A 27,741-nucleotide genomic window follows, 5' to 3' on the forward strand; every position below is an offset into this window, starting at 1 on the left:
TTTAGCAGGCCTTTTATTCAATAGCAACTCGAAACTCTGTACACACGTTTTTTGATCCTGATTAACTTATTCGTTGGTTTCGATTTTGCAATGGCATCCGTGCGTCCACCGCTATTTTTTGAGGATGAAGAAAAGACGGAGGTAAAAGTAGGGAGAGCCTTTTCCACTCGCTATACGACCACAATGGGGATTGCATTTGGGAGACAAACTACCAAATTCGATATTCCGATCCATGACAAACGAACCCTATTGGATCATATTGTAATACGTCACGAGGACGACAAGCGGTATATAGGAGAATTTGATGACACAGACGATGCACGTTTCTTCACCTACAAGCCGAAGTATGACGACCGGGATGTCTGTCCCAGAGACCCCAGCTTTTCTAAATTCAAAGTTCCCACGTAAGAATTACACTCATAAAAATAATTTTCTACATTTTAGAAAATCGCCCTTAAAAAATTTTCGCCCTTGAACTGAGAAAAATTTTCTATTTTCACGACAAATTTGCCATAAATTTAGAGCAGGTGACCATAAAAAAATATTTTTAGGGTTAATTTTTCTATTTTTCTAATATTTACTGCGATTTTTTTCGATTTGCTTCGTTTTGACCTTTTCTAAATCCAACGGCGAATTGCCCTAATTTTTTTCCTAAAATTTTTCTCAATACAAGGGCGATTCGCCTTAAAAATCACTCCAAAAGTGTGAAATTCGGTAGCCCAGCGGTCTAATCACTTGCGCTTTCAATTTTGCTATATGAGGACTAAGGTCGTGGGGTTGTGGGTTCGAACCCTGTGTGATTCAACTTGATTTTTATGTTTTTTTTTTTTTGTAAACATAATACTGAGGACATTTTTTCTTCCGAATTTTAAATTAAAGTAGTCTTTAAACCTTAAAAACGTATGGAAGTTCTGAGTTAAAAGCATACTTTGTGTTTGCGGGCAAGAAAACGGGACTAATTGTCACAGTCGTCAGGAAAAAAATATACGGTTTAGTTGCCTTTAGTCATATTATAACGTAGACCTCAAGAAAATAAGATGTGTGCAGAGTTTGTTCGTCGTCTTGCGCGATGGGTCTGTGGTGCAGCGGTAGGACGTTAGACTCTAAACCGAGAGGTCGTGGGTTCGATTCTCGCAACGACCAAAAAAAGTAAGTTGTTTTTTCTCCTCATATTTATTTCCCTAATTCGTTTACAAACATGATTTTTCAGTTCTAACGGCTGTGCTGTATAGATCGGGCCCCCCTCTTAACGCAGCTCCCATATAAGCTACACACCAATACAATAATATGAAACGGTGTCCTCCGCCGGTGTAGTTTAATTAAAGCAGTCCCAATTCCCAGAATATAGACGATTAAAAAAAAAAACATGCTTCCCAAATTCAGTTAAGCATGCTCAAACACGATTTCTTTTAATTTGTCTAATTTTTTAGGGCATTTGCCTTTAAAAACAGAAAATTCGCCCTTAATTTTAGAAAAATACACCTTAAAATTAGGGCAAATCACCCTAAAAACAGGAAAATATTTCTTATTTCAAGAAAAATCACCCTAAATTAAACCAAATTTCCATCGGGATTTTTTAGAAAATTTTTCTAAATACACGGGCGAATCGCCAGCGGATACGATTTATGGGCGATTTTCTAAATCCACGGGCGAAAAGTCAGTTTTTTAGGGCGATCTAGGGTAAAAATTTCTATGAGTGTAGTTATTTAATACTATAGTAAGTGATAATTATGGGAAATACCTTAGGGAAGTTAGCTGCAAGGAACGCTTAAAGAAAGATACCATCAGGTACAATCGTCAGCTAAAGAAGGAAATCTCAAAACTAATCGAATACAAAAACACCGCCTTGGAAGCTGCATATTTTGTTAGGTAATGTTACCGTACTAATAATTCCTTTGGGATAAATAGATTTTTGCAGAGTGATGTCATACACGACCCTATGGCCACCTTATCATAGTAACCAGGAAATAGCCGATACATCCCGTAAATTCTATAAGCTGTCGAAAAGAGAACAGACCCGCTATGACTTTATTATGTCGCATGACTTTTCCTGAAATCCAGGTCATCGTACTTGATTGAATAGTTTTATATTCTACCTATGTATATTTTTGTATTCTATCAAGTACGATGATGTGGAGATATATTTGCGAAACAATACCAATATATTGCTTTCAAAGTCAAAATTATTTATGGCATTAATATGCGTAACCACACCAAAGACAAAATAAACAACAAATTTCGCAGACAAAGATTTGCAACCTGAGACATTTATTGCAATGCAAAATGTCGCAAAGTTCACGCAGACTCCAAAGAAAACTGAATAATTTAGCAATTTTAATTTATAGAATAGTTGGTAGTTTATTTCGCACTGTCAAGAAGCGAGGAGGAGGCCAAAACAGAAACATAAATCGAGCGACAGAAATATTCAGAGTGTTCTTCACTACATTCGATCTGCATAAACAGTTTCCTTTTGCCGGCGACTCATTTACATTGCCAGTATTGGGCACTCCTTTTCGGATGTTATGCAAACTAAGTGGAACTTTTGGACGGTGAGTCGCAGCTCCAGGTTCCCGAATCCGAGTCCGGATCCGCTTTCGGATCTCCCGTGTCCTAGGCTTCATCAACGCAGCCGCACTGTGGTCGGTCTGTCATTTACATTAAATATTAACCCAAAATGCTGATAACCCGCACACATTACAAAACGTGCCGAGAAGAGAAGCGGAACTAACGTAAGTGGCTACGAAAAAATACAAAATGAATTCTTTTTCGGCTGGGTTTATTTTTTGAAAAGCATGGGAGACGGGCGAAGAAACCCCAAATTTTTCACTTCACTGAATTATTCATGAATGCAATTTTTAGCCACAAATAAAATATAAGCAAGCTCAGACGACTGGAGGCGGTGGCATGGGGTGTCGGAGTCTGAGTGGGAGTAGCAGGGGGCGTGGCACTGGGGCGCGGAACTGCAGCTGCGCCCTGTTGTGCTCCTGTCGACTCAGACGTCGTTGCAATATTTAGTGTAAATTAAAAAATATATAATAAAAGAATAAGCAGTTGCGGCTGAAATTTCGGGTGAGTTATGATTCCTGTTGTCACGAATATTCCGAAGCTCTGTTGTGTTTAATTTTGCGGAAAACTATAATTTTTTTTCATTTTTAAAAATGAATTATACACTAGGCCGTATTAAAGGAAATCTGTATGTAGGGGAGAGTGGGGGAATTTCGTCAGCATTTTTTCAAAGCTATTTTTTGTCCATCTTGAGACACGTTATCATATTTCTATTTTTATTGTTGAATGCGGTTAGCACCAAGCTTTAAAATGTGACATTCCCCTATTTTTTTAATTAGCTTGGTGATTTATAAAAAAATAAAATGTAAAACCAATATACTGGGGCAATCTCACCACACAGGGGGGTAAAATCACCACACAACTGGGGAAATTTCGTCACCTGAAAAATGTAGGGAGTTTAACGCCTGAAAATATGCTACACTGATCAAGCGTACCATTTTTGTTGACGTCCTATATTTGTTGCTGCTGCTGGTAGTCTGTTCGTTAGCCAGCTCGTCAAATATAAAAATATGTATTTAAAATAGGTGCGAATTTACCCTCAGCGTAGGGTGGCGAAATTTCCCCAGACCGTACTTTTTTAGAAATAATTATTTGTCTTGCGAAATTAGGCGCGAAGTTAAAAATCACTGACGCAGAAATGCACATTATAGCACTGTGTATTATATAAAAAATCGTGTATCTTATTCCTTTTGAATTGTGGCATACAGAAAAAATTTGGTCGAGAACTAAATGTAGCTTTTGAACTGTTAAAACACATTTAATATTATAGCTTAATTATCTTGGACTTCTGTGCAAAACAAATGCATTGGTTGTGTCTGGCCGTCTTGAAGGACTAAAACAAAAAAATTATATATTTTTACGACTTAAGGATTCCGAGATATTGCAGGTGACGAAATTGCCCCTGTGACGAAATTCCCCCACTCTCCCCTACAGAAATTAGTGCTTTACTCTACTTATATCATAATCGCTTCTTATATATTTTAAAATTTCTATATAATACTCTTAACATTTACTTTTCGCTTGTTTTTCATTTCGTTTTTAAAAATATATATCAATTGCATGATCTAAAGTATTTTTCCATCGAAACTTTAGTTCGGAAACTTTCGCATCGAGCACTTAGATGGGACTTGCCAAACTTTTCGATTTTGCGGCAACTTAAAAATTTGAATTTCAAATCGCTCTGCCCAATGAAACCAACTTGTACTCCCTGGAACAAGCTGACAAATGACTCTACTGCAGGAAATGCACCATGAATGACTTTTCGGAGGCGAAACTTTTGCAGGTGTTAAATACATCTGCATTGGCAGCTCCGCAAAAACAGAGAAATCATGCACAGCATAAGTACGTTAAGTTCTGTGGCATCAAACAACCGAGAAGAGCCATTAAAATAATCGCTGCAATAACCGCATTTGGTGCGATTTGGTTGCTTTTGTCTTTCACCTTTCGGGAAGGAGGCAAAATGGGGAAATTTGCATGCATAAGTTATGCGAAGTTTGGCTGTGGGACGAGCAGCAAACGTAACATATTGACACAGTAAACTGCTTAGATTGTCAAAGTTCGAGGGGAGCTTTGGGCCCCCTTATTCCGCCTCCTCCCCCCTTTCCCACCATTTTCCGCATTTAAGGTGCATTCAAGTTTTTGAGAGTGCGCGCAAACAGTTGGCCAAATCCTAAAGGGATTGCGTTGCATATTTCTGTTCCTGGCCCGGCTGTTTCCGCGTGTATTTGTGTGCCAAGCATATGTATTGAAGTCCTGGCCAAGTCGGCAGCACATGTGAGAGAGTGGGTTCCGAGGAGCTGTATCGCTGGCAAGAAAGTCCTTTCAGTTCCTCCACTTTTGTATGATTTTGCTCTCAGGTTTGTTTTTACTTTCATGCCACACCAAACGGGAGATGGATACTTTGAGAAGAGTCGGAGAGTGTGGCACAGTTTCTCTTGTTAAGGCGACATTTTTCCCACTGAGTTGAGGTTGTTCGTTTTTGACATCCACCAGAGAGGAGCGGCGCATGCGCAGAAATGAGTGAGAGAAAGTCTTGGCGAGGCTTTTGGTAAATATTGGGATTTTCCCTAGTGGGATGTGGTATAGCTTCTCGGATTTAAAAAGGAGAAATAGTGGTTATTGCAGTCCAGGATGTATTTTGTTAGAAACAAAATTCTGCATTGACACATTTATTCAAATAATGTTTAATTTAAGTTAATTTAAAAACTTGAAAATTTAGAACACATCATGAAAAGAAGAAAAACAAGAGAGAACGCTATAATCGGGTTTGTGTCCCGACTACTTAATACCCGTCACTCGGCAAAAGGGAGTGCGAGGGAGATAGATATATAACATTTTTTGATTGCGTATAACTTTTTAATGGATGGTCCGATTAGAAAAATATCTTCTACATTTCGATAGGTATAAATATACACAATAAAATTGCATTTACACTTCTCGTAGGAAGTCTCAACCTTCTAGTTTCCGAGATCTCAGCGTTCGTACGGACAGACGGACATGGTTATATTAACTCGGCTAGTGACCCTGATCACGAATATATAAACTGTATAGTGGGGGAAACGCTTCCTTCTCCCTATTACATTTTTTTGCACGAATACAATATACCCTTTTACTCTACGAGTAACGGATATAAAAATGATTAACCTGTTGATGAACTTAAGCCACCCGAAAACATCACAAAAAATTTACAGATCAATAAAACAGACTCTTTTAAGGACCTTACGATAACTAAAACTTTTTATAAGCAAGCTAGAAACTTAAACATTATTTTATCAAATAAAAACACCTCTTAACGAGGTAAAAAACTAGTGACGACCGCACCTTCAACATACAAAAGTTCTGATATCAACATTTGTGACGAAAAATTATTACACTCGTCATTAAATAGACTTTCTAATCTTTTCTCATTCGGCCCGCCCTAGCAAACTATTCCAGCCTTTTTCCCTTTACAGGCATTTTCTATTGCAGCGTGACGAATAAGAAAAGATTAGAAAGTCTATTTAATGACGAGTGTAATAATTTTTCGTCACAAATGTTGATATCAGAACTTTTGTATGTTGAAGGTGCGGTCGTCACTAGTTTTTTACCTCGTTAAGAGGTGTTTTTATTTGATATCAGAAGTTTTTGTTTGTTTACATTTGCTCTCATAGGAGCTAATATATACATTTAAATTTAAATTGGTCAATCATAATTTTTAAACTATTGTATTTTAACAAATTAAGTTAAAAAGGCGTTGAAGTATTTCAAAATACCTTTTAAACGAGGTATAGCACATGTCTGTACCTTTAGTAGTATAGAACTTACAAACTAACGAAATTTAGCTATTTTTAGCTTTTTCCCGCTAAAGTAGCGGCTTTTTCCAAAAGTCGTAGAACAAAAGATTCCTATATGGAACTCTTAAGTGCAAATTTACAGATTCCATGACCCTAAAATACAGTTCGGATACCCTCCCACAAAATTCAATACTCAGGGAGCGTTAATTGTTCGAGCTGGCAAAAGTGGCTATTTTCGTATAAAAATAACTTTTAAACGTGACTTTTTACAGTAATGTGTTATATACCAAAATTTAAGGAATCTCAAGGGCTATACAGTTTAAAGTTTTCAAGAAAATCGTTAGAGCCGTTTTTGAGAAAAATAAAAAAAAGCTAAAAAAAAAGTTTAAAAAAATTGTCTTTTGTTCATATCTTTTTAATTATTACATTTACACAAATTGCATATAGAAGGCGTTTATAGCATTTAAAAATACCTTTCAAACAAGATGCAGCACAAGTCTGTAGCTTTAGTAGTATAGAAGTTACGGTTTTCCGAATTTTAGCTATTTATAGCTGTTTTCCCGCTAAACTAGCGAGTTTTTCCAAAAGTGGTAGAACAAAAGTTTTTTATATCGATGGGATGAACGTCATATTAAATTTTCAAAACTTAAAAAAAATGTTTTGGACAAACTGACAAACTGACAAACTGACAAACTGACAAACTGACAAACTGACAAACAGAATTAAATTTTCATTTTGGGAAGAAGAAGGAAATCTTATTTTGGCTATAACTTTTGAACGGAGCGTCGGATTTTGACAAATGACCCCTCATTCGACGGGTATTTTCAAAAGGAATACAACTAAAATATTGCGAGGGGGCATTTATCCCCACCGGCCCCAACAGCTCCAAATTTCGAAATTTTCATTTTTTCACTTTCACCGCTCTCTCTCCGAAGCCAATTGATTTTCTTAAAGTCTTGGTATGCAATCCTTTAAGTTATTGCAATACCTTTCGATTGGTGTATCATTCATTATGATCGGACCATCACACTAGATTTTCATTTCTTCGTGTATATATAGTAGTCGCCTTCGCACACTCTCCTGGTGCGCTTCGTCACTACATGGACTGCCGTCCATAGTGATATTCATATGATATGTGCTAAATGCGCTACCAGAACTCCTCCTAAAATTCGATGTTGATTTCCCAATATATTTTTCTCCACAACGTCGGTCAATTTGCCACCCCTGAAAGCTACAACGGTCGAGTCGGAACAAGTGCCGTGCCCCAAAAACATCCCCTCGACCAGCCGCAAATGAGAGCCCTCAGCTGAACTCTCTTGGCGTAGGTCGTAAACAGCTGCAGCTGATGTGGTCGCCAGGATGTTGGTCCTTCGGCAGCAACAGCAGCAACATCAGCAACTCCTGCAGCAGAGCATCAGAGCAGCAAGGCTGTCCAGTTTAACGAGCGCCCTGACCAACTGCAGCTTATGTGTTCAGGTTACTTCGCCATCCATCCCCATCCACACACCGAAGTGCCACAGTGGAGGCAAAGATTTATATTTTGTCACACTTACTTGAAACGACTTTGGCTGCCACTTGTTCTGTGGTCTATTGCAGGTGGCCAGGGCGCCAGGCTCTCCCGGATTTCCTTCATTGGTTCCATCGCCCTGCCATCATCATCGTCAAGTATATCGTTCTGCTCGCCGTCGAGGGACTGTAGTCAGCAGCATTTACTTGCCGGCATTAATTTTCTTGCCATTACAGCTCTGGTATGGCAACGTGATGCTGCACTGCAGATGGGATATATAAATATGCGTACACGTTAAACTCTCTAAAAATATTTAACTATTTTGTTTTATAAATATTTGACTTTATTTATGAAAATATTATTTCTCACTGTCATGACTGTTGGTTGCTACATATGTCCAACCAATCCAAAATGTGTGCTTTCCTAATCAATCAATAATGCAATTTATTATAAATATATTATTCTTTGAGATTTAAAATTTGTTTCAGTAAATATTGTAGCATAACAGACTCTGTTTCCAATCATAGTTTTTAGATTCTATTTAATTGTACGTATCTAAAACATTTTGTATTCCTTTTATTATAAACTAAATTATTCAAATGATTATTAAATCGAATCAATTTTATCTTTTAATCGTTTTAATTTGTAAATATTAGTTTAGAATCATTGGTATGTGTACTGCTATTATTTTTAATCAAATCAACAATGCCACTCTTAGGATTTGATTTTATCACAGAGACTCATTGCTGATAGAAAGTCAAACAGACAATTTATTGCAGGACTCTGGAAACGCAGAAAAACACTAGTATACATATCTACCAGTTGAACTGTATCTGGATTCGTTTACATCCCAAAATCCCCGACGAAATCTCGTGAGTCACAGGAGCATCGCTGACGCATTCGAACAGAAGGCAATGTAATGTGCATTTCGCCTTGGCCACTGCACCTGAGTGACTTTAAGCTGCGGCTGTCGCGACGTATGGCGCTGGTAATGATGGTTTTGGCCAACGCCAGTGCGGCTGGTACAGTACACCCTCTCGGAGTGCATTGATACCCGTGCCATGGCGACCCCGCACACGCGTTTCACTCTGCCACTTTTTATTTGCAGCTGCCACTTTTCACGTTTCCCTTTGCCGGTCCACACTTATTTTTTTGTGGGTGGTTCAGGCAGCACATGACTCAATTATGTTGGATTGACATTTCGCAAAGGTTTTTCATCAATCAAGTGTGCTTTTTCCGATGCTGCTACTGCTGCTTGTTTTGGTGCAACGCGGCGGATACGTAATGGCTAACAGCAATTGCTAACATTGCACCAGCAATTTATCGTTTTCCGAGCTGCTGTATGTATGTTTGAGTGTGTGTGTGTCGGAACGACCTGAGGAAATAATTTCAGCATTCCATTTTGTTAAATTTATTTACTTTTCGTTGTGGGTTTAATTTCGATTGCATCTGGGGGCCAAGCAATCTATACCTGAAATGGAGTGAGCCAAGGTGATGTATGGCTAACTTTAATATGGCTGTTCAATGTGGAAGTTTGCAGGAACAACAAGACAACAGGAAACGAGCTAAATGATTTTACAAAATATAGGAAAAAATTCGAGCACGAAAGGCTCCAAAATGTTTCACTTTTAACTTCTTTCAAAATGATTGAATTGATTAAAATAGATATAGTAGTAAATAGTAAAAATTGCTTCTTTAAATAAAATTGCTTTTTTTAAAAACCATACATTTTTGTCAGACCCTTGTGTTTTTGCCGGAAATCCCAAATTCTTGGCCAAAAACTGGTTGTTAAATTCATCACGTAAACCATTAAATTTTCATATTTCCCACAAATATTTGTCAGCCAAATCCGCGTAACCCTCGCCGCTGAAAACTTCGCACTGACTTTCCCTTTTCCCCCGCCGCTCGAGTAATCCCTAACCCGTTTCCTCTTTTCTTGGCCTCAGCAAGCCAATATATTGTTACCTAAACAAACAGAAGAGGGAAACGAACGGAAGGCAAATGCAATCACCTGTAACACAAAACTGAATACACAAACAAAACAAAGGGCGAAGGGAAATATTTATGCCAGACTTTGATGTTGCCAATTGGAGAGGGCAATCGTGGGGAAAGAGGGAAAAAGGAGGCTAAATGGTGTAAGCGTTTCTTTTAATGCCTTGATTATGCAACAATTGAGCAGAAATATGTAAAAATTAAATAGCAACTCAAGCGATTTCGGTGTCTGCCCTTAGAAAACTTTTTCTCCCCTGTTTATTGGCGAATTTCGCTTTTTATGTTGCTTATTTATGCGTTTTTCTATTTCAGTTCACTTCGTTCAGAGGGAAAAGGTATAAAGAGTTAGCCAAAGTTTATTGTGGCCCGCTTTCAAATGAAAACTCCGAGAAAATCTTGGGAGGGGAGTGTGATATTGCGATTGCCGCCCCCAAAATGGTCGGCTAAATTTGTTGGCCCATATTTTCTCTATCCCGTGATTTTTTCCTCTTTGTTTCACAGAGAAAAAATAAGATGAAACACAAACCTTTCTTTCATATTTAAATATAGAATTTAATATACAATGACAAAATGGATTTTAAATTCATGTAGTATATTTTTGACGATTTAGTATTTAAATATTAACTAATTTGTTTCCCCCTATTAAGACATTTTCGTGTGAAGTACGAAGTAATAATTTCTCGCTGTGTTTTCTTTCTTATCCTTGTTCTAGTCAGGACACCCACTTGCAGTGCGATTTTCTGAATGGCGGAGAGTAAATTTTGCGCACAATATGCAAATAATGCTGACAACAATGACGGAAGCTCGGCGACAGGGGGTGGGTTATAGACCATTAGCATGGACTGCACTGATATACGAAAGACGGAAGATATTCAGCGAAAATATTGGCCATTGTGTGGGAGTTTTGTGTCGGAGTAATCAGATACGCTCGCGGAATGTGATGTAAATGTGGGCACATAATGCAACCAACACACCAATGGCAACAATTATGTTATTGAGTTCGAATAATGGAGACACATTTTCACATTTATGTTTAAAGCACTCCATATCTTTTGTGTGTTTGTGTAGGAGTTAGTTCTGTTCAGATGTCTAAAGCTTCAGAGAAGCTTAGGGTCTGGCTTTTGTTGACAGTCTGCATTTTAGCATGCTAAAAATAACTGCAGTCGAGACAAAGAAATCCAATTTTCGTTCCCTGCCATCAACGCAGAACAAGTGTATCCAACTTAATCGCTTTTCAATTACTTTAACTTAACCACTTAATTTATTCATCGTATTACAGGTGTCCAAACTGGCAGCTCGCCCAATCAGCGTGCAAAATCCCAGTGAGTCCATTTGGCTAAAAAAAATTGTAAAGAAAAGTATTTTTCGAAACCCCTGCTGGCACAATCTGCCACACAGAGAAAACTGTCAACTAACAATTTTAAGACCTCAAACAAATATTTGTTGTATAGGTACTGAATGCAATTTATGTCACAAACGTCATAAAACTAATATCCTTTTTTGTTGTTTATTATAATCAAATAAAAACACCTCTTAACGAGGTAAAAAACTAGTGACGACCGCACCTTCAACATACAAAAGTTCTGATATCAACATTTGTGACGAAAAATTATTACACTCGTCATTAAATAGACTTTCTAATCTTTTCTCATTCGGCCCGCCCTAGCAAACTATTCCAGCCTTTTTCCCTTTACAGGCATTTTCTATTGCAGCGTGACGAATAAGAAAAGATTAGAAAGTCTATTTAATGACGAGTGTAATAATTTTTCGTCACAAATGTTGATATCAGAACTTTTGTATGTTGAAGGTGCGGTCGTCACTAGTTTTTTACCTCGTTAAGAGGTGTTTTTATTTGATATCAGAAGTTTTTGTTTGTTTACATTTGCTCTCATAGGAGCTAATATATACATTTAAATTTAAATTGGTCAATCATAATTTTTAAACTATTGTATTTTAACAAATTAAGTTAAAAAGGCGTTGAAGTATTTCAAAATACCTTTTAAACGAGGTATAGCACATGTCTGTACCTTTAGTAGTATAGAACTTACAAACTAACGAAATTTAGCTATTTTTAGCTTTTTCCCGCTAAAGTAGCGGCTTTTTCCAAAAGTCGTAGAACAAAAGATTCCTATATGGAACTCTTAAGTGCAAATTTACAGATTCCATGACCCTAAAATACAGTTCGGATACCCTCCCACAAAATTCAATACTCAGGGAGCGTTAATTGTTCGAGCTGGCAAAAGTGGCTATTTTCGTATAAAAATAACTTTTAAACGTGACTTTTTACAGTAATGTGTTATATACCAAAATTTAAGGAATCTCAAGGGCTATACAGTTTAAAGTTTTCAAGAAAATCGTTAGAGCCGTTTTTGAGAAAAATAAAAAAAAGCTAAAAAAAAAGTTTAAAAAAATTGTCTTTTGTTCATATCTTTTTAATTATTACATTTACACAAATTGCATATAGAAGGCGTTTATAGCATTTAAAAATACCTTTCAAACAAGATGCAGCACAAGTCTGTAGCTTTAGTAGTATAGAAGTTACGGTTTTCCGAATTTTAGCTATTTATAGCTGTTTTCCCGCTAAACTAGCGAGTTTTTCCAAAAGTGGTAGAACAAAAGTTTTTTATATCGATGGGATGAACGTCATATTAAATTTTCAAAACTTAAAAAAAATGTTTTGGACAAACTGACAAACTGACAAACTGACAAACTGACAAACTGACAAACAGAATTAAATTTTCATTTTGGGAAGAAGAAGGAAATCTTATTTTGGCTATAACTTTTGAACGGAGCGTCGGATTTTGACAAATGACCCCTCATTCGACGGGTATTTTCAAAAGGAATACAACTAAAATATTGCGAGGGGGCATTTATCCCCACCGGCCCCAACAGCTCCAAATTTCGAAATTTTCATTTTTTCACTTTCACCGCTCTCTCTCCGAAGCCAATTGATTTTCTTAAAGTCTTGGTATGCAATCCTTTAAGTTATTGCAATACCTTTCGATTGGTGTATCATTCATTATGATCGGACCATCACACTAGATTTTCATTTCTTCGTGTATATATAGTAGTCGCCTTCGCACACTCTCCTGGTGCGCTTCGTCACTACATGGACTGCCGTCCATAGTGATTTACTTACTTACCAATAAAATAAAATACATTTGTTGACTTAAGTGTATTGTTTGAAATAAGGAACTATTTTAATTTTATATCTGCGTTATAACATATTCCCAACTCCAAGAGGATCGCATATTGGACAACATTTTAATTTTAATTTGAGTAGCACTGCCAGCTGACCAAATACATACTTAAACGTTAGGCAAGGGATTTAGCCTTGAGGTCTTCAGATTGTTAACTTATTTATTTTTTACGCAAATTTGTTATTTCGCCAGGTGTAACACGCTGGAACCCACCACTTAGCCGTCGACACTCTGCCATTGTGTGCGCCGGAGACTCATCGCTCGCCTCGGCGCCATTAATCCAGGTGAAATGAAAGGTGAGCGATTTTTCCCAAATCCAATTTGTTATAAAAAGGGAGAGGAAAACTGAGAGAGAGAAAGAGAGAGCGAGAGGAGAATGAAGGACGTGAGCCCAGGCCATTCTTGATGCTGATTTCGGTGTGTAACGTAGCGGGAAAAAGCGTTTTAAGAGTTTAAACAGCTTCTCGCTCCTCGACCTCCGAGCTGTCAATCGTGTTGACGTTAAGTGCAGTTTCATTCCATTTATTTGCCGAGCTTATCGCCGAGCGTCTAATGTGTCAGTCCTCGGAGCGATCCATTGATTCTGCATAACTCATTGCCAATTATGCAGATGCAGTTCTTAGTCGCCCGTCAGTTTTCAGCTTTCAGTTTTCCGTTTTCCTCCTGTAAAATCAATAAGCCCCCTCGCCATGCGACCACTCATCAACAAAGGTCGTTAGTTTGATAAACCCTCGGGACCTCCATTTTGCACCCAAGAAGAAAGTTGCCAAAGTGTCTCGAGTGCTTTAAACTTCTTCAAACTTCTGGCCGGGCCAAGACGGCGATGATGCTCAGTGCCATTTCCGCGTTTCCTGGTCGACTGACTCTCAAGTGGCCAAGTCGCCCCGGCTCCAAGCGGCATTAGGCCAGAAGCAGGTGGAAGTTGCCACCTTGTTGAGTCGAGTGTGCGGTTTGTGAGCGCCAAAAAAAGGGCAAAGGTGGGCGCAAGGGCAAAGAGCACTCGAAAAAATCACATCGAAACTAAGATAAAGGAATTTCTCCTGACTCGCTCATTTATTTATTGAAATAATAAGTGCTGAGGGTCGGTTATGCTTACAAACAAAAACACGCTGGGACCAAATAAACATGCGAATATTGTTTTCACAATTCAATACTTGTAAAATTTATATTAAATAATATCATTTTGTCGATTTCCCTTGTATTTACATGTACATTTCCAATTAAAAAACATATAATGATAACATATGTAAAAAAGTTTAGACCTATGGTCATCGTAATTATTTTTGTTAAGGCCTGAATTTCTCGCCGTTTTTGATTTCAAGTGTGCGAAAGAGGCCTGCAGCCACATTTCAAGTACGACCTCTTCGAACGTTCTTCGATAAACTTAATGGCCATTGAGAGTGGCCCTGAACCGCCTGACCCCGCCCCCATTTTGCAGCCGCGAAACCGTTAAATGATTATGAAAATTGTTGGCAGCCAGTGACCTCAGGGAGAGTGGGAAAATTGAATGGTCTGCAGTCGGTCTTTGGCAGCTGCCGCAGGTCACGCCCAAACAGTTTTCGAGTGTTTTTCTTTACAGGGGAATATAAGAACTGCCTGGGAGGCCGCCTTTGAAAAGCTGCAATGAAAAAGGGCGGAATTATGACTGCGTCATTCAATTACATTTTACAATGCAATTTACATATTTATAACAATTAATCAGTAAGTAATTTAATGATTAAATTATTTATTGATACGAAATCGCACCACAAATCATTCAACGAAAAAATTATGATTGAGTGCCCTTTTTGTGCATTTCTACTAATTCATAACCGTACAAATTAAGTGAATTAAAATCAAATTGACTTCAATAAGAGACCACTTCAAATCGTTTTAAAATAGTTTAGCGAATAAAAAATTTAAGGGGCAAAGCACTGCAACTTCAACTTTTGGAAGTATATAAAATAGAAATAATAAATCTAATAATAGTCGTTATAAATTATTGTACCCTATAATTATATTTTATTTTTAACCGGAAGCAGTTAAAATTTTCAAAAGAACGATGTTAAATATTTTTTTGTGTAGAATAAGATTTTTTAATGTGTATATATAACAACTAGTTATTTTTCAAGCCAATACATTTGACAGAAGCTTTACTGTAAAAACAAAAAAATTACGAATATAAATTTATAATTAACTCTAAATTAATTTTAAGCTTTTGCCAACTTAATCAAGTACTTAAATTAAGCGGGTTAAAATCAAAATATTTCTCTGACGAATACATACTCGAGCACAGGAATATGCAATCAATTTTTATCGCCAACTTTTTTCCATTAACTTCAATTCGGAATCTATACACGAAAAGAAGCAATTTAAAATTCGTCATTGCTTTGGCTCTTCCTGTTGTTGTTCGTTACCAACAGTCATCAATTATGGCCAGCAAAGGATGGCCGAGGATAGGCCGACCCGCCTCCGGGTTACGTGCCACGCCCACGCCCCTTTAACCCTCCGCTGGCCCGCTGAAAAAGTGTCACAGGCGGAAGCGTCCAACTAACTAAACTATGCAAATTGGTTATTTTATGGCCGAAACCCTTTTGTTGTTGGCAGCAGGATAACACGACAACGCGGCAGACAATGCAGCAACAAAAAAAGGCGGCGGCGCAATAGAATAGAATAGAATGCAGTGAAAAAAATGTATAAAAGCTTCGCAATTTGAAACTTTAAATACAATATTATTTTTAGATTAATTTTTAAAATATAACATTTATACTTAAGTGAACAAACAAAATTATTTTCAAAGTAAATTTATTGCCATCTGATAGTTATGCACAAATAGTTTGTCAGTCTGAAATTTGATTTACTTATATGACATTTTAAAGTATTTAAAATAAATAATGAGATATCAGTTGCTGCTTAGGATTAGTGTACTGAGACAATTTTTTCGAGTGTAAAGTAATAATAAAAAGAAAAAGCAAGGACAACGCCAACTAATGGCACAATTTCGCCAACTAGCTGGATGCGAGTGCGGATGCGGATATGTGAGAATTCAATGAAATGGAAACTAACAAAATCAAATTGATGGAAAAGGCAGAGCACGGATCGGGCTTTAAAGGACACTGGTATGAAAAGAAATCGGCGCAAATCAAACTGAGCAGCGCAGCAGGAAAAATTGGGCCGGCAAAGAAAATAAAGAAGGAGAACAAAAAAGGTTAGCGGAAGCGCAGCGACAAAAGGGCGGCACCGGAGCTTTTCCACCGCCCATCCCCGCCGGAGGACAACAAAAGATGCTGGGAGAGCCCAAGGAGTCACGACATGGAACAATGCCTCCGCCTCGGCCTTGGACAGGAGATGAACAGTGGGTGGTGGGTGGACAGGGGTGGGGATGGTAGGCGTAGGAAGTGGGCGGGGCAGGGCAGCCAACTAGCGGGGCATAACTCGTGGCCAGCTTCCGTTCAATTTGAAGCCTGTTTGCTGCCCAAGTAGAAGAAAAGCCCGGGCGAAAAACAAAAGCGGAAACGAACAGTTGGCGGCCGATTGGAACAATTGCAGCAAAGGCATCAGCCATCAGCGGAGGTAGCAAAAAAAATTTAAGAAAATAAGAAGGCCTCCCATTAAGTCGAATTGTATACACACTTTCACTAAAAAAACGTGGTGGTTACTTTACTTAATTTAAAAAATAAGTAAAATATTGAAAAATATTACAAGAAATTAATAAACATAATGCTAGAAATACCATTCTTCGTTTAAATTGATCTTAAATTAACTTGTTAACTTGATTATTTTTTTATTTTGTAATTTTATAGGCCGCTTGATTTATAGAACATAAGTAAACTAATAAAATAGTAATATTTTTTCTTCGTTTTTAGTTTCTGGAAATAAGTATTTCAGCATCTGAAATAAGAAACATTTATTTTTAAAATCTATATTTTTTTTATAAATATTTACATATTTCTGTTGAAAGTTTGGCCATCTTTCGAGTCAGTGTAAAAATAAAGCGAATCAAGGCGCAGCGGTGGCAAAAATTAAACAAACATGGCCGACTGCGGGACTGCGGAACCGGCAAAAAAGAACCGGGAAAAGGGAAAACTACTTGGCCGGCTATTGTTTGAAGTTATTATTGGTGCAGTCAATCGAGTCGGAGTCCGGCAGCGGACCCAATCATCAGACCGACTTGTTATTGCCTTTTCTCCAAGGATATCGTCCAATTCCCCCTCTACTTACCATTCGCCCTCTCGCTCCCTCTCATTTCACATAATTTTTTGCCTCCTCGATTTCTGTTTGTCTTTCCTTTTGCAGTTGGCATGTGAGCGTATAATTTGTAAAAATTATTTGCCCTGCTGTCGTCCTGACTGCTCCTCCTTGATCGTCCTCCGCCGAACCTCCGCAGCCGGAAGGGGAAAAAAATATTTTTTTCATCAGTCCATCCTGGGTCGGGACTGAGGACTGGGACAGGAAACGTTGCGGTCGCCGCCTCCAGCAAAAAGGGTTTAAATTTTAAATTAAGCTCCTTTATTGCCGGGTCCGAGAGGCTGGGGCGATTCCTCTTGCGGTGATTGTCAAGCCCTTTAATTGCGTCAAGTGACCCGACGACCTGGCTTTAATTGGAGCAAAGATGATTTGCAGATCGATGCCTCGAGTGGCCATTGAGTTGGAGATATGTCAGCATACCACAGCGATTGCCCATCGACTTGGATTGGAATTTACGCCAGCTGAGAAATGATTAATAAATATTTGATTTCGTGGATAAGCCCAGTGCTCTAGTAAGACCAAACATTTAACTTGTTTACAAAATGAAGTGGCGGAATTACTCAGTAATGAAATAAATTACTTTCTGATGGACTATCTTAAAAAAAAATAATTATTAAAAGAAAATATTGAGATTTGTATATCAAAATAAATATATCGCAAATTCTGAAGAAAAATATATTAGCTACTTCTCTTACCCTTTTAAATTAATACCTTTTGTAGGTACTGATGTTTTAACTTACAAAATTTTTTTTAGTAAAGGTACAAGATACGAAAACATAACCTTCTATGCACATCTACATCCACTCAGTGAACGGCCGTCATTCTTCATATGTTTATCAGCGTAAAATCTTGGGATAATTTGAGGATTTTTGAGCTAACTGATTCGACCGAAAGAACCAAGGCTGTTCCACAGCCAATTCATTACGGCACCAGCAGTGACAACATGCTCCCGGCCATTAAGCCAAATCGAACAGACCCAGGACGCACAAAAAGAACATCCGGACGTCCGACAAGGGGAATCGGGAATGAGAATCGGTAATGGCGTGAACTGAGAGGGACGCCGATTTTAATGCAGCCCACGGACGTTGAGGACAGCCGACCAAATGGGAGTTGGCGGCTAAGCCCGCCAAAGGCCGCAGAAGTGGCCGTAATGAGAGCTGGCACATCGATGACCGTGACCAGCCAAAGGGACTGGCACTGAGGCACTGATGAGGGGACAACCAAAAATCATCAGCGGACATTCTTGGCCGAAGACAGCCGCTAAGCCGTCTGCATTGAGGCCTCGTAATTGGAAATGATGCTCGAGTCCCACTCGAGTGACGAGCGAGGCATTAATGGCCTCGAATGCAGCGGGTATTATTTTACACAGAAAATAAATTTCTCTGAAAGTCGATTTCCAACTTTTAGCTTGAATTAAGCACACTTTATTTTAATTTGTGCAATGCACAGCCTTAACAAATCAAATAAAATTGACTACATTTTGCCGACACCAAGTAACTCGCCCAGAAAATGTAGCATTGCAATGGCAGTTGGCAGTTAACAGTAAATCCCACTCCGCCGCACATTTCCATGCCCTGAAATGGCATTTCATCTTTTTAATTGAATTTTAATTTGTTTAGAATGCGCTTAGAGTCGACAAGTGGCCAAGAGCTACTCGTTGGCCTTCTGCTTCTGAGCCGGGAGTCCGCTGTCCGCAGTCTGGAGTGCGGACACGCCCTCACTTAATTTACCATGCAACCCATCCGGATCCGGCACTTCACTTTACTTCGCTTCTCCAGCCTGCACTCCGTAGTTGTTGTTGTCTGGCAGCTTTTCACAAATCGATTAAATTTAATTTGTTTTCCTTGCCGGCTTTCTCCGCTGCCAGTCATTCTCGTTCCTGCCTTTCTTTTCTTTTCGGGGAGCTTAGTTTCTAGCAGTAATTTCATAATGAGTTGACTTTATGCGGCCCAGTCCCAGCTGCAGGGAGAATTTTCGCCCATTGCTGTTGGCAAATAAAACTGTTCGCGCCAGCATTAAACGGCTATGAAGTGTGGAAACTAACAGTGGAAAAATATTTAAGTTGAAAGTTAGCGAAAAAGTGGGAGAGTCAACGAAGTTATCAAATTAAAGTATAATTTATTAAATAAACCCAATACTCCTGGCTTTGAAGAATTGTCTCAAATTGTTACCGTGATTTGCAAGATAATAAATCAGTTTGTCAAGAAAACTGGTCGCAAAACAGTGCGATTTTAATTTAAAATAATTATTTGGACAATTTCGCACAGCTAAACAAAAATAGATTCTTAATCTATGAGTTTAAATACTTAAAAAACTTACACAAATTGTATTCAACATCCCAACTGCTGCAGGCCAAAAAGTATGAGTCGCATATTGTTGTCGTCATTTCGAGGGACTTATTCCGAGCTTCGTCCCATGGCTGCCGGGGATTTTCCGCTTCCTTTTTTGTTGGCTGCTTTTATTTGCCCCTGGACAAGTTTTTCCGGTTGCCAGCATACTTACCTACAATTAAAATCCCCCGCAGTTGAAACGAAAAAATAATTATCAACAAAAATAAGACGGAGAACGAAGAATTTGAAATTTTTTTAAAGAAATCATATTTAATAATAATAATAATATCCCCAGTTTTGGGAGCAAAATTAATTAAAATGTTTTGCTGTTTATTTTGTGTTGCTCCTTCACATTGCAATGTAATGTGCTGGTGGGGCATTAAAATAATTGAAGAAAATTAAGTCCATGCTCAGAATTGAAAGAAATGCTCGTATTTCATTAAAAATAAAATATTTCGAGCACATTAGTGCAGACCATTTTGCGCAATTATATTTTTTTTAGATATCCACTTTATGTTGATTTAAATCGTTCAATATTTTAGAAAAACTCAAATGTGCACTTTAAATTTCCTTATTAATTTACGCATAGTCGACGGAGCTTCTGCGGTACAGAAATTAAACCAAAATATACCTGCGGCTTTCTATAGAAAATGTGCGGCAACAGCGCACATTTTATTTTCATACAAAATATTAAACGAAATTTTCGCACGTAGACTTGCGCATTTACAAATGCGAAAACGTCTGCCATGTGTGAGAAAACGTCAAGAAAAAGGAGACAGTGGAAAATATAAGCGCCGAATTTAAAAAGAAATTTTTAAACGTTTCGCTGGCTTGCAACAGGGCGTATGCGCACTTGTTTTCTTCATTCCCTGCATGTGTGAAGACAGAATTTCCGTGCTCTCGAGATTTTTTAGCAGGCAACCCGCGTTTTCGATGGAAATCTTGCGATAAAATGCCAGCGAATTTCCCCTGTTCGCAATGAATACATTTGAATGGCCTTGTTCTTCCTGGCGCTGTTTCAGCTTTCTGCTGCTCATTTGCATGTGGCCTTGCACAAAATGTTTTTTGTCATTACCGGCGAAAGTCAGCTAAGCAGGGCACAAAGGGATGCCAAAGACAAAAGGGGGAGCTGCATCCGCATCCGCATCCGCCAGCATCCGCAAAAATGTCAACAAATTGAATGTAATTCCTTTTAATTTCGGAGCAGTCTTAAAGTCCTTGCAGGACTCTATCTCGCAACCATTTCGACCATCTTATCTCCGCCCCTTTCCCACTTTCCCCCCTTTGGCACGTGGCAAGCTGTCGCGAAGCAAATTGCCCGAATGAAGTTGCCTGCGAGTTGCATGCCGCGTGCCATGAAATTAAGTTGCAAGCTGCAGGATTTGCTTTCAAGTTTCGCAACATTTTCTGGGCCACGCTTTCCCGAAACCCTGCAAACCCTACTCCACACAGGACCCTTCTGCGGGGACACACGCTAAGGTCCTTGGCTCCGTTTTCGTGGATGCTAACACGCGTTTTTGTCGTTTCTCGTAGCTTCTTGGCTGCAGTCGGATAATGTCACGCTAATGCCACCAGCTTTGTCCTGCTTAATGTTGCGTCTAGTTATTGGATTTTTGGTATACGCTGGCAGGAGCCCACTTCTTGCTAGGTGCAACTCGAATCGGGGGCAGTGCGGAGTCGATGGAGCCCTGATCGATGTGGCGACGGAGTGCGGACAATGACCACTAAATTCAGTCGGAAACGCCACTTTAGCTTTGCATAGAAGTTTTAAAAAATAGTAGGTACAGCTTGGAGATTGATTCCAGTTTACCTTAACTTAAAAGAAATAAAAGCTCTTAAAAGTAGATATTTTAAATTCCTGCTTAATTCAAAGAAAATATAACCATTTAAAATTTCTGGCTACCGTACATATAATATTTTTATTAATACCTACACCCAAAAAAAAAATCGACTGAAATCGCCCTTGGTTTTAGAAAATCGCCTATGAATTTGCTTTACTGGCGATTTTGTCTAAATTAAAGACGTTTTTTCTAAAAATTAAACAAAAATAGACTGCAATTTAGAATTATTTTGCTAGAAAGTAAAAAATTATTTCTTAGAATTTAGAAATAAAGGTTTTCTAAAAAATAGAAATACGGTTTTTTTAAATATAGACAAATATTTTTTAAATAACAAAAAAAAATTCAAAAAAAACTCAAATTTAGAAAATACAAAAATCTATTTTCGGGCTTCGGAATTATACCCGGTGGTTTCTGTGACGCCACGGCCTTTGTGTTGTTTTTTTTTTCGTTCTTGTTTGTCACCTTATTTGAATTTACTTTAATTAACCACATGGGTGGTTTCAAATTGGAACTGTAATAATAACTGAAATAAGTGTACAAATTACAAATTGCAAATATAACGAGGACGGAAGCTAGCTTCGGCAAGCCGAAGTTTTAATACCCTTGCAGATTTTACAAATGAAAAGTTGACTAGAATAGCAACATGAATATATATACAACAAAATATTTTATAATTGAAAAAAATAAAATTTTAAAATTTTTCACCCTATTGCTTCTATAGGAGCTATAGGATATAGACGCCCTTTTACCCTAATCAAGGTACACTCAAAATAAATTTAACCCTAAATTTTAGAAAATCGCCATTAAAATTTCTTTTTTCTAAATACAAGAAAGTTATTTCTAAATCTAAGGAAATTTTTCTTAAGTCAAGAAAGTTTTCCTTAAATCCAGGAAGTATTTCTTAAATGTAGAAAATGGTTACCATGAACTAAAATCACCCTAAAATCTAGAAAAAATGCCCTTAAAATTAGAAATAATTTTCTGAAAAATAGAAAGGCAAACGAAACTAATAAAATATTTTGGCAACACTTTTTCTAAAAATGAGTGCCCTAACCCTAAAATTAAGCTAACCCTAAATAATAGAAACATTTTCTAAAAAGTAGAAAGTTTTTCTAAAAAATAGAAATAGTTGTTTTCACATGCTCTGGCACACCAAAATGTTCAATGCCAGAACTTGTCAGCTCCCGGGCGGCTGTACTCGTAGCGCAGACGGTTAAAGCGCTTGGTTAGAAATCGAATCGACCCTGGTTCGAGTCCCAGAGCAAACTATTTTTTACTTTTTTTTGTTTTTTTTTTATTTTTTTTTTAAGTTTTTTTTTTTAAATTTGTTTTTTGACTCTTTTTTTTATTCCTTTTTTTTTATTGATGGCAAGCGGTAAACCGAAATTAATTTGGTTTATATTTAGCTATTTACTATATACTACACAAAATATAAATTGCGATAGCATAAATATATACATAAGTATATATGTATGTAAATAAGTAAAACGCGAATGGTCAAAATTATGCAATTAGTTTTCAAATGTATTCTCCGCTTGACCCTTTACATACAATGCTCGGTTTGCCACAGCAAATTTAAGTGCTACAATGGCCCAGTATGTAGGCCGTTCGCTCTTCGCGCGGGAGATCCGGGTTCGATTCTCACCGACGGACAAGTAAAAATGTAAGTTTTTTTCATGAAGATAAAATATGAACTAATCATAATTTCTACATTCCCAATCTTCCGCAGTCCCGTAGTCCACATTTACAGCAACATTTGGCTTTGGTTAGATAAGAAATCCAAGCGCAAATCATAATAATAAATACATAACATTTAACATTCACAATATACAAGACACACAACGCCTGCATATGTATATAGGGAGGAGTACATAATATAAACGTATATACAAAAAAAAATCATGATTGAACATGTTATTTTTTTTTGTTTTTAATTTCAATTTTTTAGGAAAATTTCCTACTTTTTAGAAATTTTTGCCCTTAAATTTAGTAAAATTACCCTAAAATTTAGAAATATGACGCCAAAAAAAATCAAAAATATAGAAAAATGTGACCCTAAAATTTAGGGCGAGCTTGTCTTGAAGACAAAAGTAGGGCGATTTCCTTGACTTTAGGGTTAATTTTATTTTGAGTGTATGCATAAAATAATAAGATTTGGAAAGTTTCATGGCAATAGCTTATACTCTGCGCGAAATATCCTGAAAAACGTTAAATTTGTACCGATTTCACCCTATTGTTCCTATGGGAGCTATAAGATATAGACGTCCGATCGGCACGCGCTTTTACCCTGATCAAGGTATGCGTAATATAATAAGATTTAGAAAGATTCTTGTCAATAGCTCGTACACTGAGCGAAATATCTTCATTTTGTAAAAGCTATATCCGGTTGTTCCTATGGGAGCTATAGGATATAGACGTCCGATCGGGTCGGCTTTCAAACTTGATCTGCGTACACATGTTTTAGGACGACTGTGAAAGTTTTAAGGCGCTAGCTTCTAAACTGAGCTCGCAAACGGTATTGAAACAGACATACAGACGGACAGACGGACGGGAATCGAACCGCTAACCCCGCTCGCCTCACAGTTTGCAGTCAAGCACTCTACTAGCTGCGCCACGGAAGCATCACGTGAGGCGCTGTACAAAGTCTATTCACATTTTGTTCTCCTATTTTTACTCTCTTCTGGTTATTCCTTTTAGTTGTTCATTTAATTTTGCTTTTAAATATTTATTGATTAATATTAATATTTATATATTTATTATGGTTCAATAGTAACAGTAAGTGAATGTTTCAAATTTGAAAAACTTAAACATCATTTTTATCAAAATATAATTATTCATGAGCTAAAAAAAATGCGATACATTTTTTTTTATTAATATGTAAATATTAGTGTTAAAAAAAAACAAAAAAAAACCATGAGTTTTTCGTCTCGACGTGGGATTGAACTCACACTTGCAGCCGCAAGCTTGAATAACATATGCATGCACGCACGTATTAGACCCCTAGGCTACCAATCCCGGAAATTTTCTTCGATTAATAGCGATTTTTTCTTGGGCTAAAAAAAAAATTTCTAAAAAGTGTATAAGAAGGAAAATTGATCAAATACGGTTAAATTTTTTATTTTCTAGAAAAATGTTTCTTAAAATCACACATTTTTTTCTAAATGTTAGAAAAATCTTCAAACATTTGTTCTGTTTTTTAGAAAAACAATATTTCTATTATGTAGAAATATTTATAATTTTAATGGCAATTTTTTTTTATTTTTAGAAAAGTCTTTTTTTTTATGTCATATCAATGGCGATTTTAAAAAAAATTGATTTTTCTGTATTTGAGAAAAAATTTCTAAAAAAACTCGTTCAATAGAGAATTTTTTTGAAGATTAGAAAATTTTTCTGAAGATTAGAAAATTTTTCCTCTTTATAGAATATTTTTTTAGAGCACAGAAAAAATTTGTTTTTCTATATTTAAGAAAAAATAATTTTTTGAGTGTAGAAACCACTAAAAACTTCAGCCTTCTTGGAAAATTGTTTAATTACTTTTAATTATTTCGTGCCGTACTCGCACAATACTCGCATTCCTTTCAAAGTAATCACAGTATTATGCATCCTCAGAATAATTTTCTTGTCAACCGCACAATTTGCATGAGTCCAGAACACACCGATATGATTAATGTGAATAAATTATGCACATGCAGGGGAAAATGAAATCCTATAAAAACGCCAGGGGCCCCGCACAAAGCAAACACAAGTTGCCGGGAAGGAAGTCGGTGCTAAAGTGGCCATATAAAATGATTAAGTTGCAAGTGAAAGTTATTTCTTGGCCTTTTATAATTTTAACAGCATTTTTACGCGTGCTGCAAATTGAAAGCATAAATACCAATTTCCTTGAGCTGGCAGCCTTCGAGGACTTTTTGCGTTCGGAGCACTTGACCCAGGTCCTGGTGGTTCGCGGCGCTGATGCTGATGGCGACTGGCAAATTGAATGCCACCAGAAATTGTTGGCCAACTATCGTGTGCAATTTTACCGGCCAGGAATGTCGGCGAATTTCGAGGATCTCATGTTCTACGGGTCTCCGCGCACGGCGGTCCTGGTGCTGAATTTCGAGCATGTCCTCGTGAGGCGCCGGGTGCTCGGGGTGGCCTCCGAGGCCGGATACTTTAACAACTCGCTGGCGTGGTTCATTCTCGGCTCTGGCCGGGAATCTCTGCCAGATGAGCAGCTGATTGAGCAGCACTTGAGTGGCTACAGCATGGGCATTGATGCGGATATCACGGTGGCCTTGAGGGCTCAAGATAAGTGAGACAGAGCATTATTATTCTTAAAGCAACGAATATACGCAGCACAACACGTTATAAAATTTAAAATTCTTTGTACAGCAAATCTTGGCCTCTCTATGATGTATACAGAATCAGCCAGCGAGTTCCTAAGTCTCTGATAGTTAAAAGGAAGGGAATATGGACCTTTTCTGGTGGTTATCAGCTCTTGGAAAACTTTCAGAACACCTGGATAATTCAACGGCGCAACTTCCTCAATGTCACTCTGGTGGGCAGTACTGTGGTGCGTGTGAACACGGCCTTGTCCGAAACACCTCTCGACTTTCACCCACCACCCATTTCCCACAGTTGACAGAGAAGCCACCTGGATTCGATGACATGGAATACCTGGCGGACGATAAGCAGCTCCAACAATTCGATCCCATGCAGCGGAAGACCTATCAGCTGTTTCAACTAGTCGAGAGCATGTTCAATCTCAGGTGGGTGCGTGGAACTAGCATCGAAGAAGGCCCTAATTAACCAGTTTTTACACTCGGAAAATGCGATTCGAAGTCTTTTTCTAATCGAGGGGTAAATATAAGTATACCCTATACAAAAATCGGAACATAATATCTAAACATATTAAAAAATACATATATTATTAGAGTTCTGGTTGGTTCAGGAATTAATCCTGTTAGATTATTAAGACAGTCCTTAGATACTCACAATTCCTTTCTCTGTGCAGCTTGGCCATGAGGTTCACGGATAAGTGGGGTGATTTGCTGGAGAATGGCAGTTGGTCCGGAGTGATGGGTCAGGTGACGAGTCGCGCGGCGGACTTTGCCGTGTGTCCCGTTCGCCTTCTGCCGGACAGACAGCCCTACGTGCAGTACTCGGCGGTCCTGCACATCCAGGAGTGAGTTAATCACAGCGAACTCGACTTGGATCGAATCTCAGAACGCTTTCTCCCCCGCAGCATCCACTTTCTCTTCCGCCATCCCCGCCGCAGTCACATCAGGAACATATTCTTCGAGCCGCTTAGCACCCAGGTGTGGTGGTGTGTCCTGGTTTTGGTCTCTGCCAGCACTCTACTTCTGCTGATTCATGTGCGGCAAGAAAGGAGGCTGTCGCACTTGGATAATCGGCTGTCATTCGTTTGGTTCACCATGCTGGAGACCTATTTGCAACAGGGTCCTGCCACAGAGATCTTTCGCTTATTTTCCACTCGACTGCTGATCAGCTTTAGTTGTGCCTTCAGTTTTGTGCTGATGCAGTTCTACGGCGCCTTCATAGTGGGTTCCCTGCTCTCCGAAAGTTCGAGAAGTATTGTTAGCCTAAAGGCGCTATATGACAGCAATATGGCCCTTGGCATGGAAAACATATCCTACAACTTTCCGATATTTACCGACACCAGAAATCAGCTGGTAAGGGATGTGTATGAAAAGAAAATCTGCAAATCAGGAGAGCACAACGTCCTGACCTTGCAGCAGGGAGCCGAAAGGATCATCCAAGGACGCTTTGCCTTCCACTCGGCCATAGATCGCATGTACCGGCAGCTCTTGGACCTTAAGATGGATGAGGGAGAGTTCTGCGACCTGCAGAAGATCATCTTTAACCCGCCGTACGACGCGGCATCCGTAATGCCCAAGGGCTCGCCGTGGAGGGAGCACCTGGCCCATGCCTTGCTCGTCCTTCGGACCAGTGGCCTAATGCAGTACAACGAGAAGAAGTGGATGGTCCCTCGGCCAGATTGCAGCCTATTTAGGGCCCAGGCAGCCGAGGTGGACCTGGAGCACTTCGCCCCGGCACTTCTTGCCCTGGCACTCGCCATGATGGCCAGTGCTCTGGTCTTTCTACTGGAACTCTTTCTGCACTGGCTGCCGGACTTTCGCAGGAGGTTGGGGGTCGTGTCCATGTCCACTTAAGTAATCATCTTGCCCCCTTTTTTAGCTTGGAGCTGGAGCTGCCCTGGCACGACTTTCGGCTACAAATTTGTGTCGCTTTTAATGTTTTCTGCATTTTTAAAAATAGTAAAAAATTTGTAATAATGTCAGC

General features: G+C 38.4%; 2 protein-coding genes across 3 annotated transcripts; both read left to right on the forward strand.

Moving 5' to 3' along the window:
• Positions 1 to 2,292, forward strand: LOC108068212 (uncharacterized). The gene is made up of 3 exons (XM_017157639.3): positions 1 to 404; positions 1,747 to 1,869; positions 1,919 to 2,292. The coding sequence occupies exons 1-3, from the start codon at positions 91 to 93 to the stop codon at positions 2,052 to 2,054; spliced, it is 573 nt and encodes a 190-aa protein (XP_017013128.1). The 5' UTR covers positions 1 to 90; the 3' UTR covers positions 2,055 to 2,292.
• On the forward strand, positions 276 to 27,741 carry Ir84a (Ionotropic receptor 84a). Of its 2 annotated transcripts, XM_017157620.3 has the most exons (6): positions 276 to 404; positions 25,045 to 25,729; positions 25,810 to 25,990; positions 26,056 to 26,186; positions 26,432 to 26,602; positions 26,663 to 27,741. In XM_017157620.3, exons 2-6 carry the CDS (start codon positions 25,116 to 25,118, stop codon positions 27,609 to 27,611), a joined length of 2,046 nt encoding a protein of 681 aa, XP_017013109.3. In that variant the 5' UTR covers positions 276 to 404; positions 25,045 to 25,115; the 3' UTR covers positions 27,612 to 27,741. The 2 variants fall into 2 exon arrangements, with proteins under 2 accessions (XP_017013109.3, XP_070073610.1); XM_070217509.1 differs by lacking the exons at positions 276 to 404; positions 25,045 to 25,729; positions 25,810 to 25,990 and having other exon boundaries at positions 26,145 to 26,277.

This window comes from Drosophila takahashii, chromosome 3R, assembly GCF_030179915.1.
Source record: "Drosophila takahashii strain IR98-3 E-12201 chromosome 3R, DtakHiC1v2, whole genome shotgun sequence".
Classification (NCBI taxonomy): domain Eukaryota; kingdom Metazoa; phylum Arthropoda; class Insecta; order Diptera; family Drosophilidae; genus Drosophila; species Drosophila takahashii.